This window comes from Brachypodium distachyon, chromosome 1 (genome assembly GCF_000005505.3).
Source record: "Brachypodium distachyon strain Bd21 chromosome 1, Brachypodium_distachyon_v3.0, whole genome shotgun sequence".
NCBI classification, from domain to species: domain Eukaryota; kingdom Viridiplantae; phylum Streptophyta; class Magnoliopsida; order Poales; family Poaceae; genus Brachypodium; species Brachypodium distachyon.
The window spans coordinates 5,353,709-5,366,702 of record NC_016131.3 but is presented as its reverse complement, the minus strand read 5'-3'; the positions used below and the strand labels follow the sequence as shown (position 1 = coordinate 5,366,702).

The following is a 12,994-nucleotide window of genomic DNA, read 5'->3' as shown; positions in this document are numbered from 1 at the left end:
GGTCCTCCGTATTTATGCTTCGGGGTGAGGATAAGATTGGTTGTCTCCTCAATTGACTTATGGCGCCAAAAAGATCTCAAGGGGCTGTGTCGCTGTGAATGGGGTTCTCCTACTTTGTTTGTGAATGTTCAACCTTTTCAGCTCCTGATATGGATAAGTTTGCAGCAGTAGTGTATGTACTCCGTAGCTTTCTACTCACTCCATTCCATAATTTTTGTCTCAAATTTGTCTAAAAATAGATGTATCTATTCCTAAAAAATGTCTAGATACATGTAAAATTTCGTAGTGCTGTTCTTGTTCTGTACAGCAACAGTGCTTCGTCTCGGCTTTGCCTTGGAGATTCCTTTCTGTATGCACAATAATACATTGGTCCTACGTGAATCCTGTCAGCTCCCAGTGGAATCCAATCCACCTGCTGGATTGTATTTGTGGCATTGTCGCCGTCAGCGTTTGGTGATGGCTACTGCAGGGTATCCGGCCATGTGAAGCGGGGGTCTCTGACGGAACCATATGCTTCTGTTCTCCCCCCAGTTCCCCTGCAACTCGCAGTTGCACCATGACCCGATCGCAATTCACAAATCAGAATTGTGCAGAGGGGCGCCATAAACCTGGAGAAAAACGTTGGGTTTCAGCTGTTGAATCCCAGTGGCGTTTTGCTGGTGACCACCCCCGAAGTTGCTTACTACGTGAAAACTGATATACTGCGAGGAGCAGGCAGTAAAAGCATCGCCGACGTCGCAGTCGGAGTCACAGCTGTAAGAGCACACGGCCACGGGCTGTGGTTGGCGTCCGTATCGCCAAAGATTTTGGGGCCAAACGACGGAGCCGGGCGCGGATCATGTGTGCAGGGGGAAAGAGAAAGATCTGGCGAAGATTGGTGCCGAGTGCCGTGTGACCCGTGGTCGTGTCCCTGTCTCGCGGATGGTCTCCGATTTGCTCGATCGCTCGTTAGCCTTTGGCCAAGGCCCAGGGGCTCTCAAGTGTTTTCAACAGGGTTCAGCCATCTCTCTATAGATGCAGAAAAAAATTTATTGAGGAGATGAACTTGGTTTTTCAGAGAGCTAAAAGAAAGTCCCATATTGGCCTTAAAGATTGGATAAATAGATTTTTGTATTTCCCTTTCTTTGTCCTTTAGGGGGCTGGATAATCATTTTGATTATCCTCATGTACAGCGCCTTGCTTTTTGTTTAATATAATGTCAGTAGAAAATGATTATCCTCATGTACAGCGCCTTGCTTTTTGTTTAATATAATGTCAGTAGATCTGTTGATCTACTGTTTTCCCTAAAAAAACTAAAAAAAACGCTCCTGCCCCCGTTAATCATCTTGCCGCGGCGTCTTTTTTTGCTCGTCGAAAATCAACACAGAGACAGAAACAGTAGATCAGACTGTCAAATTTGTTCATTTGTACGATCAAATATGAACTCTACATGGGATACGCAGATCTGGGTCCAGGGTAGCATGGGGACGTTCCCTGATCGACGTGCCACATGGACATGTGCCTATCGACTCATAAAGTCTTGCTGGCGATGATGCTTCTTTGGCTTTGGCAATGGCGGAGACTCATCGTCTCTTCCATCGTGCTTCTGGACGGTGTTGGAGGTTGGCGGCGGTCGCTGGCTTCGGCGAGTGCAGGAACCGAGGGATGTTTTGTATTTTTCTATCCGTGGTTTTTTTTCTATAAATTTTCGGGACAACTATTTTTCTCCCAGTATGTTTTCTCATTTCTGTCCATGTAACTTGATTTTCTATTAATGGAATACTACAGTTATAATATGCTTCTTATGTCCTCTAACATCCTTAGAATCTGCTTCTTACAATATCTTCAGTGAAATGTTACTGTCAAAATCAATCTATATCCTCTGATATTCGTTAGAATCTGCTTCTTATAATATCTTCAATGGAATGTACTATAAAATAATCTATGGAATGGTAGCATATTGTTTGCCATCGGCTGTCAATGGGCTCGATTCATGTCAATTCCTTTTTCTCGGTGACTTTGTGCCAACTAGTGCAACTGTGCAACTGTTGGGACCAGACAGGAAGGAACGAAGGTCAAAGCAAACATCTTTAGGCGGATAGATATGGTTAAAGCGCAGCTCCATCGATGCGTTGCGTTGGTGTGCGCCGTGGAGATTCGAAGGCGTTTGCCGGCTTGCTCCAATAGCTCTCAGTAGCTCCATGCACCCTGCAAAAGTCAAAGCCAGTTTACACTTAAAGGAGGAAGAAAAAGGGCTTTAAACTGGCAACTGGCTGAGCAAAGACTTTTATGATATGCCAGTATGCCACTTTTATCGGGAAAATGTCCTCTTGCAACTGGGTGCGACCGCATCCTGAATCTGCACCTTACAAAACACGTTGAGATTCGTAAACGCTATCTTCCTCCTATATGTATTTGGATCCGTATGTCCATTTTAATTTTGTATTCTTCAACAGTGCTGGGCCCACCATGTGCTTTGCTTCCCTTCCACCACCACCCGATTTCTCTGCCCCCACCTCCCCCAACGCTATCGCCTTTCTCTCTCACTTTTCTCTCCCCTGCTCCCGTCCGACGGTGCGCCAATTGCTGCTCCCGTTCGCTGCCAGCTCTGCCCTTGTCTATTTCGACTAGAAGAACCCGTCCGCCTGCTCCTCCTGCGCCATGGATGTTGTTGGGGTTCGGCCGGTTCCAGAACGTTCTCGAGATTCCGGCGGCTGGATGCCGGAGTTGGGGAAGACACTGCGGTTGGACGTTGTCGTAGCCGGACCCCGTGAAGATGAACTCGGTGAAGATGTCAGCGGCGCCATGGACGAGCTCCGCCATGAGAGAGAGAGGGGGGGGACGCGAGCGGCTGGTGCGGGCTAGCGGCGGCGCGGCGCGGCCGTGCCCGGGCGTGGGGGTGGCGGCACCCCGGCGGCTTTTTCGTGCCCAGGCATGGGGGGCGGCACCACGCGTCCGCGTCCTACTGACCGTGGCCACGCCGTGAACGAGCTCCGAACTGCGACAACGGATCATGACCACGCCGTGGCCGAGCTCGGAACTCGGGCGGCCCTCCCTCTGCTCCGACGATTTGCAACTCGATTTATTGCCCCGTCCCGCCGCCCTCGAGTTCTTGCTCGAACATGATGGCCGGGGGGAGAGAATACCCAGCCAGGGCGCGTTCGATGTCGAACTGGACACGCGCATGGCCGCCTCCATCTCCGGCTACGCCATCGTCCCGCACCGGTCGAGGTCCCCGTTCCGGCCGCCATGGGCTGTTGGGTGAGAGAGAGAAGGGGGGGGGAGGGAGGCGACATTGCTGTGGAGAGGGCAGACAGAAGAAAGAAGAAAAGGGTTGGAATCCCACATGCGTGGTCCCCACGTACGCCACTGTCATGTATTGTAAATGTATTTTGGAAAGCGAAAATCAGGGGCACAGATCTCAAATATAAGGTGAACGGCTCATTTCGGGTGTGATTGCCACCCGGAGCAAAAAAAAATCCGCTCTCCTTTTATCGGTCCTTGTTGGCTTGCAGCACCAGCTCTATACTAGGTGCACTGGTGTAGTAGCCGTGTGATGGAAAATTCAGGTCAAACATTTCTTGTTATGTTGAAGCGGCATACTAGTAGATGTCGATCGCATGAAACATGGATGGTTCTGGCTTTGGGGCACCGGAATGGCATGGATTGGGAAATGGCTATAAAAATTCAGAACATCTACTGCATGTTGATCGAGTCGAGTATATACCAAGTAAGCTACTACTCCTAGTACTAGCGATTAAATTTTGTTGTGACAGTAGCTGCCTGTTTTCAACTGATAGTCTGACAGTACACCCTTATCCCTATTTGTACTACAAGAAGAACGTGTATGCCCTTTGGATCTAGAATAATGCGCACACGTACTTAGTCAAAAGGATCTGACGTTGTATATGTTATCATGTCCTGCCTATCTTCCATCGTTTGCTGGCGAATCTTGTGGATATGTTCTCACAGATTCCGTGTGTGTCCGCAATAACATAATGCCACTGTCAAGCCCAAGAAGAACCTTACGTTGAAAACTAGCTCTACCCCCTTATCCAGGTCAGAGGGTTTCAGCATCTGATCGAGCCAAAGGCCAATCAAACACCACCACCAGAAATGGCTGCTAAAGAAATGCGTTTATTCCTCTCTTGGATACCGGCCGGCGCGGACGTTGGGATCAAGCTGTCAAGGAGAACACGTAGCGAAGATTAGGAACGGCCATGTTGGCCGTACTCTGTTCTAGTAGATTCCTTTGCCTCCTCGCGGCAACGAGAGCCGTTTGACGGCGCGCCATTGTTTCTGCCCGTAGGATTGAGAGCGCAAGTTCGCCTTCGCAACCTCCGTTGGTTCATGGGGTCAGGCTCCAGCTCCCGGTCTGGCCCGTGCATCTGAATCCCTGAATCGCTAGGAAATGAAATGTTGCTGGTTACTCATTAGTGGCTCATTTCGAACGCTAGAACTTCGTAGGAATCGGTTCATTTCTCGACGGAGCAAGAGAAATATGCAAGTTTTTAAGAGGCCATTCTGTGGGGAATGTGAAGACTTTGCAATGTTGGCCAGGTGAGGTACCTAGATAGCTGGCCAGGTAGCAATCACACGAAAGAGGCATCGTGCAACTGGACAAGACTCAAGAGTGAAAGAGCACTTAGGTGGTCGAGGAATCCCATCCAGCACTAATAATGCTTTCTTTCGGGTTGGGGAGAGCCCATATTGTCTAGTAGCTCTGGGCACCTTTCTTGGCCTATAACTTGTGTTCTTTCTCTGAGGTGGTGGTGGCACTGGCGTGGAAAACAGGAGGATTCCTCGGTGCGCACCTTTTGTTTACTCGCTTTTGAATCCAGTGTTAAATATGGTCATCGGGGTTCTCTCTTCGCCGAGTCCGGCATCTAGGTTTTCTGCATCATATTTCGCCCAATAGCAAAGATTATGCCCACAGAAAAACACATCGTAAACCGGGTACGGTCATACCCATGCTACATTATCACTATTAGAATAGTTATATCCTATTTTTAAGGTACTCTAAACAAGGTTTAATTTTTATTTTGATAAAATCACGGTACAAACCAACATGAGCGAATTTCAAAATTTGGGTAACCATTTTGGTTTTGCGTCTAAGATTCCACCGAAATTTTACCAGAGCATAGTTTTGTCCGGGATAAGTTACACAAATTTATTACGCGTTTTGTTATTACAAAAAATAGCATACTAGATTTTAGGACAAATAAGTTTGCATAAGCTATTTTGTGCTAAGCTGGCAAATTGTATTCAACCCAAAATTGTGTCCAAGAGCCTATTCCCTCCGTACCGAAAAGACCGGCGAGGCCGGACTTTTTGCAAAAATGCCCCTGCATTTTCTTCGAATCAACCCACGCTGCAAAACTTGAAGTACCTGAATCCCCTCGACCCTCGTTTTCCTCCCCTGCTCGTCTCCTCTCATCTCTGCTCGTCTTCTCCTCTCCGCCGTGCCTCCGCATCTTCTCTCTGGTCGCTGCCGCCGCGCTCGTCCACCTCCCCTCTTGCTGCGCTCCAGCTTCCCTCCCTTGTGTTGCGCTCCCCCTCGCGAAGAATCCGGTGGCGGCGAGGCCAGCTCCGGTGGCAGAGAGGCCGGATCCTGTGGTGGCGGAGAGGACGGATCTGACGGCGTAGTGGACGGATCCGGCGGCGGCGAGGGTGGAGGCTCCCGGATGGTAGGGGAGCCCGTGAAGGCAGAGGCCGGCGGGCGATGGAGATGCTACAGGCGACGGCAGGAAAGGGGTGAGGGAGGCGTGCGATAGCATCTGGCGGTGGGCGACGGCATCTGGCGGCGATTTGCAATTGCGTCTGTAACTCTGCGATTTTAATCACGGTTGCAGGACTGTCATTGCTGAGTGTAATTGTAATATTTTGGAAACTGAAGGACTTAATTGTAAAGTTGTCTTGATAACGTGGCCGCGTCAGTATTTTTGGTACGGAGCGAGTACAATTTTAAGGCAGCGAGTACAATTTTAAGGCAGCGAAAATTTGTCAAAAAACATGAACCAATCGTAAGAAATTTGAAACTACAAAAACAATTCTCTAGACGGTGTGAAATAAGCCTATACGTGTCCAATCATTTTCTCTATATTTGACCTTAGCTCGTCATATGTACGGAGGAATTATTAAATTTAAGAAGAAAAAATAGGACAAAGCTAGTACTACAACCAAGTGGACATTCGTGGAGCAGCTAAATAGGCCAGTTGGTCGTCCAATGTTGATACAATGGCTAATCTAACCGTGTGTTACACTTTAGCCTTCGACTGTTCGACATGGACGGTGCGATATGGAATGTTGGACAAAAAATGATGAAATTAAACTCTTAAAGTGTCATACGTTTGACATCTCTTTTTTTTTTCTTTTCTAAGTTGGAGTTCCTTCGAAACTGTTCCGGACCAAATATATCATGTAATCCACGTTATACGGCTTGGTTATGATTGGATCGAGTACCACGGGTTCGTGGTTACTTTGCGGCCGTCCGCGTCCTATCACAGCTCCTCCAAGGGCTAAGAGACATCGACATTTTATCGATCCTTAGCTAGTCAGACAATATAATACTCCCTGCTGCGATTTGCGAACGGCGAGTGCCATGAGATAAGCTACGTACAACCGTTGAGTTGAGATGAGATGAGATCTGGTTGTCCGGTCATTGCACCAATCGTGCCGAACTTGTCCACCTGCAGATAAAGCGCCGTACTACTAGTTGATGTAGTACTCCAATAGATCCATGCCCTATCTCGAACAGTGCAAAACCAGCGCCCGGCCGAGAAAAGAAAGGAAGAGTCTGGTCCGTTTCTTCAACACAAGCAGGGCAAAAGAGACCCGGGGGGAGATCGATGTGTCAAATTAGTCTCAGGAATAAATTGTTTGTTAACTAGCCCTGCAATCTTTACCAAGATAATGATGGGTCAGAGACGAGACGAAGGGCAGAAGAACCAATGGCCGTGCAGTTTCCACTTCCAGCCTGCATTCCATTCCGTTGCAGGTGAAGAAGGAAAAAGGGAGGCCGGAACCAAGGATGAGTACTCTACGTGTTTGCTTTTGCGGCGCACTGTGACCCGGTAAGCGCGCGCACGAGAGAGAGAGAGAGATAGAGGATGCGGCGAATCGATTCCGTGCCGCGGTGAGTGTTTGCCGCGTCACACCCCACATCCGAACGACCCGACAAGCGGACGTACGCCTCGGGCCCACGCGCGCGTGAACGGACGGCTGGGAGTTGGAAGTGGACGGCTGCGGTTGCTTCTCTCTTCTCATCCTTCCCGGAAAAAGAAAATGAGACAGAGTAAGCAAGAATTCATTTGTTTATGTTAACCCCGTTGGAAAAGCACCTGTCGTCCTTTCCTGGGGGTCGACTCTGGGACCGATCGATGGTAGTAGTAGTAGCAGCCAGTAGGAGGTGGATAAGCTAGAACGGTGGCCGGCTGGGCGCAGGCGGCGCTCAATTATATTCATGGGTCCGCTAGCTAGGGAGCAGGCTAGCTACGGTACCCAGGATACATACGTTGTAGTGTTGTACACGCGGCGGCCGCGCGCGTGTACGTACGTACGCCGAATATTCTCAGGGAGCAGTCGGGGGGTCCGTTCCGTCGGGCTACACGCATAACTCCTTTCATGGCTCGCAAGGGGCCCACTGTGCAGCCGTGTCGTCTCCCCGGGGCCGCTTCGTGTCGTGGGGAGTACAACTGTACAGGACTACTGTGTATAGACTGTACTAAACAGCTGGGTACGTAGTGCGTCTAGCTGCTTGACACGGTACGCACAGTCGTCGGTATATGTAACTAGCGAGTCCAGGTCCAACAAAGTGGCCGCTAGCGCGGCCGGGATCGAAAACGTCTGGCGCGTCATCTTGGTGCGGGAGCCGCTGGCCGCCCAGTCGCCCACAACGAGATTGGTTAACCGATCGAAGCATCTGTCTCGGTCTCGGAGCATTCCTGCGTTTCCCTCGGTAGCAAATATTTCCATTGATTGGAGTATGTTTTTCTCGATTTGAGATGGTACTAGCTGAGTAGAGTATCTGATACAAATAGATGCGATGCAGGCGGGGGTGTCGCAAATGTTCCGCTTCTAGTCCGATTATTAATTTTTCTGGTTAAAATTTAAGCTTTTGAGCTAAATTTTGACTAGAGGATTTAGAAAATGAATTAAAAGCGGAATTTAAGCGGGATCTCGCTTGCATCCCTGCAATTACAAAAATTGTGGTGTATTGTCAACATTTTCGAGACAAATAGCTAGAGTATTATAATTCCATAGCTTCGGACCCAATGACATTCAGTTTCGCTTGGTTTCCGAGAAATAGTTTTACACTATGTTTGAATGTAGATATTCAAGCATGGAATTGGGAATTGGTATTGGCCAGGCTTCAATTCCAGCGTCTGGATGGTTACAGAATTTGCAGGTCGAATTCGGGTGAATTCCAAATGGCATCAAGGGCATGTGTCGTCTTCCTTTACCAATTTAGAGCCCCTTGTCTCCGTATTAAGGAGAATTCAGCGGACCTTCAATCCAGCAAGTCGCTTACCACAGTTTGTCCCTTCCTCTGCACGCAGCGCGCCGCCGTCTCTCCCTACACGCAGCAGAGCTCTGTCGCCGCCCCATCTCCCATCACGAAGAGCTCCGCCGTCTCTCCTAGCACGCAGTGCGCCGCCGCATCTCCTTGCACACAACAGAGCTCCACCGCCACCTGTGCTGCCCCTCTCGCTCCATCGCCCATGCAGATTTGCTGCCGTTTTCTCTCCCGGCCAGATCCCGCCCCTCACAAAGATCCTCCTCCATCTCCGTCTCTCCCCTGTAGCTGCATCTCTCTCTCCCCAGCAGATGCGTCCTTCTCTCCTGACAAGCCGCCTCCCTGTACACAACAGCGGCCACAACTTGCCCGCCCTTTTTTCTTCTGTTTTTTTTTAAAACCCAATTATTTTCTCTTCCCTCTCTATACGCAACAGCGGCTTCTAATCAGTGTTGGTTCCATTTGCAGGATATTTTGAAGTGTTGCTCGTCAATTGATATATAAGCACAGAGATACACGCACGTACATGTTGTGAAAACTTCATTTTGATACATGTAAAACAAAGTAAATTTTCATACTAAATATACAATTCCAGGCGTTGTCCATCCAAACAAAAAAACAAAATTCAGAATTGGTTTCTCATTGGATTCCATGAGCCAATTCAATGCGCAGACAAACAACAGAACTCGAATTGAGATCCAATTCAGTTTCCTGGGAGAATTGGTATTCAGCCCAATTCAATTCCAAGCCCCTGAATATGTACATCCAAATGAATCCTTACAAATTTTTAGGTGGAAAGGTTCAAAATTAGTGATGATTGAACTAGCTAGAGGGCAAGGGAGGACGAAGGTGTTTCCCATTGATGGATAATTTAAATTGAAGTATCAAGAATTTAACCGAAAGTGCGCTGTTCACGGGATCCTACTTGCACTAATCGGGTGATTCCTAAAAGATGAAAATGCTAAAGATCTTCAAAAGAGATGTGCATCATCTGTCCAAATTAGCAACGATACACCAGAGCATCCCCATTGCGCCAGGACAAGTGTAAAAAGTGACATGTCCATCAGTTTTTGGAGCGTTCTATGAATGAAAGGGAAAAGGATAAAAAAACGGTACACCACAACCACAAGTCCATAAGAAAAAATGCAGCCCTCCAAAAAAAAATCATCACAAAACTAACCACTCACCAAATCCATTATCTTGCGGGCCCTCGAGATCGGCGGCGGTGGGGGAGAGAAGAAAGGATCCACCAAAAGATTGCGCCGTGACACACAAGCTCACCACAAAGGACAACAAAAAAGGGAACGCATCTGTCAGTTACTGCTATACTCCTCCTCCTACCCTGGCAGACGCTGGCAAGCTAATTACGAGACGCAAAGGACCGCACCGCTGCCCCCGGAAAGATTCGAGGTGCTGTGCGCGAAAGCGGCAGGGGTGTGTGCGAATTTGGTGCGTGAGAAGCGGTAGCTCGAGATCGAGTGCGGGTTCCTCGCGCTGCTGGCCGCGACGTGAGGAATCGGCAACGCGAGAACGCCAAACCCAGCCCCCACGCGCCGCATCACGTCTTCTCTCTTCCCCTCTCTCTCTCTCTGCCCCTGGCTGGTGGTGAGGAACAAATCCTGCGGTCCAGCTCGCAGATTCCCTCGCCCCCCGGTCTATATATGCGGGCACCTCCAGATCCCCCACCCACCCTCTCTTCCCCATCGTTCCCTATCTCCTCCCCCTAGAGTTCTTGGCTTTCTTGGCCCGCTGCTTCCTTCCCTTCTGCAAAGATTCCGGACCTGAGAGAGGTGGCGTGAGAGTTGTTGTTGTTGTTTGTGTGTGTGCATGGGGCTGGATGTTGGGGAGATCGGGGCGCCCCTGGACTTGGGCCTGGACCTGAAGCTGTTCGTCGCGCGGACCGCCGGCCGGCTGGCGGCCGCCAAGGAGGCGCCGTCGATGGACGCCTGCATCAGGGGCCTCGAGGAGGAGCGCCGCAAGATCGAGGTCTTCAGGCGCGAGCTGCCGCTCTGCGTCCGCCTCCTCGCCGAAGGTGAGGGCATCTTAATTATATAATTAAACGGGATTTTCTTTTCTGTTTCGATTTTGTTCCCTGCGGGTTAAAATTGCGGTTCTCTGATGCGGCTTGGCGTACGCTCCCTTGTGTAGTGATCGAGATGATGAAGGAGCAGGCGGGGAAGAGGAGCGAAGTCCGGGACGCGGAGGCCAAGGCGGAAGACAACGACAAGAGGAAATGGATGAGCACGGCGCAGCTTTGGGTCGACAACCGCGGCAGCGACTCCGATTCCGTGGTACGCACATCGCCGTCCGTGATTCCTGTCATGCTGCTATTTTTGTTCGTTCTGGTTCCATCTTTATTTTATTTTCGCTATTAGTTGTTACTAGTACTACGATGGAAAGTTAAAAAATTTAACCGAAACGAACCCATTTCGTGTAGGTTCAGAAGGAGCAGAAGAAGGAGACCACCTTGCCCAAGCCGATGTTGCTCGGCGGTGCCGGTGGTGCGCCGGCGCCGTTGATGGCGGTCGGCTTCGGCGCAATGCCGCCGCCGGCGCCGCCTTCTTCTCAATACTTCAGCAGAGAGGACAAGGTTGCTGCTAGTACAGAAGGCCTGCCTGCTCTGCCGATGATGTCTCCGGTTTTGAAGAGACCGTTTTCTCCCGGCGTTGATGACCGTCGTCCTGCTCCCTCTGCAAAATTTGCAACCATCATGCCACCTCCGGCGCTTAGCTTGCAGTCTCAGGAGCAGCAAGCAAGGAAGACAAGGCGGTGCTGGTCGCCGGAGCTTCACCGGCAGTTTGTTGCTGCCTTGCGTCAACTTGGTGGCCCTCAAGGTACCTGACAGATCATATAGTTCACCTTCGTTTATGGAATTGTTGGCTGTAGATGCTATCAGGAACATTCAAACAACATTCGAGTTGGTCCTCACAAATTTTTTCCATCATGTTTGCAGTTGCTACTCCAAAGCAAATCAGGGAGGTGATGAAGGTTGATGGGCTCACCAACGACGAAGTGAAAAGCCATCTTCAGGTGAGCAACAGTTCTCTCCTTTCCTGCAAACCTTTTGTGGACAATTACCACTTTCATGCTGCATAGATATGTTACTAGTACTAGATATTGGAGGTTAATTTGAATCGTCTTCATGTTCAGAAATACCGGCTGCACAACCAAAGGTCGTCTGGCTCTTCTTCGTCGAGCCATTCTATTGTGCTGGTTGGCGATCACTGGCCTCCTCAGGAACAAAGCAGCTCCCAGTCCAGGTCCCCTGAAGCTGAAGGCCCCCTTCAATTCTCTAGTTCAGGGGTAGCCGTCTCGGCAGCCACCGTCAGCGACAGTTCTGAGGAAGATGACAGGTCAGATGGCCATAGCCGGAAATGACTGGAAGGCTTTTGCGGTCATGAAGATTTACCTCCGAGAGAGGCAGAGATGAGATAGCTTAATTTTGCGGCTTTGCGTGTCGATGGCAATAATGGATTCAGGTGCTCTCTCGATCGAGAGGGCGTAGAGTTCAGTGCAGGCCATGGATCCAGAGATATTGGGCGCTGTCCAGCGCTCGAAAGATGAACTGATCATGGCCTGGCTCTTGTGATGTACATGAGGTAGGAGAGCTGTTACCGGCTCCCGTGAGGCTTGTTGTTCGCCAAACCGTTTCGGGCAGACCACCAATTTTCGCCCCGAGAATTACATACATATATATATGAGATCAAAGTTTTGATGTTTATGTTGCCGATCGAAAGTGTCGGAGAGCTTCCGTGCCAAGTCGGATAAACATGTTGTTATTTGCAGTTAAGTTCTCGCATACATTTTTGTTTCAAGACAACGGAGGAGAAAACTCCCCCGTGCTCTGCATTATTGGAAGACGCACGCAGCCCATCTTGCATATGGTTCCAGATCAAGTTTATGTATATTGCAGTAGCAGGTTCACCAAACTGGTTCTCTGATCAGATGAAAATTGCAACCGTTGTCCTTGCTTTGCCAGCAGGAGTTGTTGGTTCCGATCCCTACTCCGCTGTTGCTGAAATTCCACGGGGAACACCGTTGCAACAGACGAAGGTTCCCTGAACCAAAAGCAACTCATGGACCAAAGCAGCATGGTTCGTGAAGAAAGAAAGGAAAGCAGCATCTTTCCTGAAGAAAGAAGGAAAGAAAAACCATGGCAAGTTCTGGAATCTCCATCATGAATGATGAGCCAGGGTACCAGCGCTGCACTGATTCCCCGAACGATAAGCTGCACGTCGTTTTCTTTTCTCCGCGTGCGCTGCTTACCATTGTTAATTCGTCATCTCTGCTGCGAGTCAGCAACTGTTAACTACTACCACCAATCTCTGACCAGTCCGTGCTTATCCACAGCTTAGTATAATCTCCGGTATTCCAAGTTCCATCCCACTCATTCGCAAGCTGGTCGACTGCTTTGGCCTTTGGACATGTGTGAGATTAGATGAACTGGCTCTGGTTCTGTCTGAGATTATCCCCACATAATTAAAATGCGTTCCCTCCCCA

At 49.6% G+C, this 12,994-nt stretch overlaps 1 protein-coding gene across 1 annotated transcript; it reads left to right on the top strand.

Moving 5' to 3' along the window:
• The first annotated feature begins 10,110 nt into the window (after positions 1-10,110).
• On the top strand, positions 10,111-12,222 carry LOC100829239 (transcription factor HHO5). Its single transcript, XM_010231075.3, has 5 exons — positions 10,111-10,526; positions 10,643-10,785; positions 10,932-11,328; positions 11,448-11,524; positions 11,645-12,222. The coding sequence occupies exons 1-5, from the start codon at positions 10,322-10,324 to the stop codon at positions 11,870-11,872; spliced, it is 1,050 nt and encodes a 349-aa protein (XP_010229377.1). The 5' UTR covers positions 10,111-10,321; the 3' UTR covers positions 11,873-12,222.
• Positions 12,223-12,994: the final 772 nt, after the last annotated feature.

What these genes read in the sequence shown, in the direction of transcription:
- LOC100829239 (XM_010231075.3), top strand. Translation starts at nt 10,322, where the DNA reads ATGGGGCTGGATGTTGGGGAGATCGGGGCGCCCCTGGACTTGGGCCTG. An exon ending in CGTCCGCCTCCTCGCCGAAG is followed by an intron (nt 10,527 to 10,642) that starts GTGAGGGCATCT and finishes TCCCTTGTGTAG; the next exon opens with TGATCGAGATGATGAAGGAG. An exon ending in GCAGCGACTCCGATTCCGTG is followed by an intron (nt 10,786 to 10,931) that starts GTACGCACATCG and finishes CATTTCGTGTAG; the next exon opens with GTTCAGAAGGAGCAGAAGAA.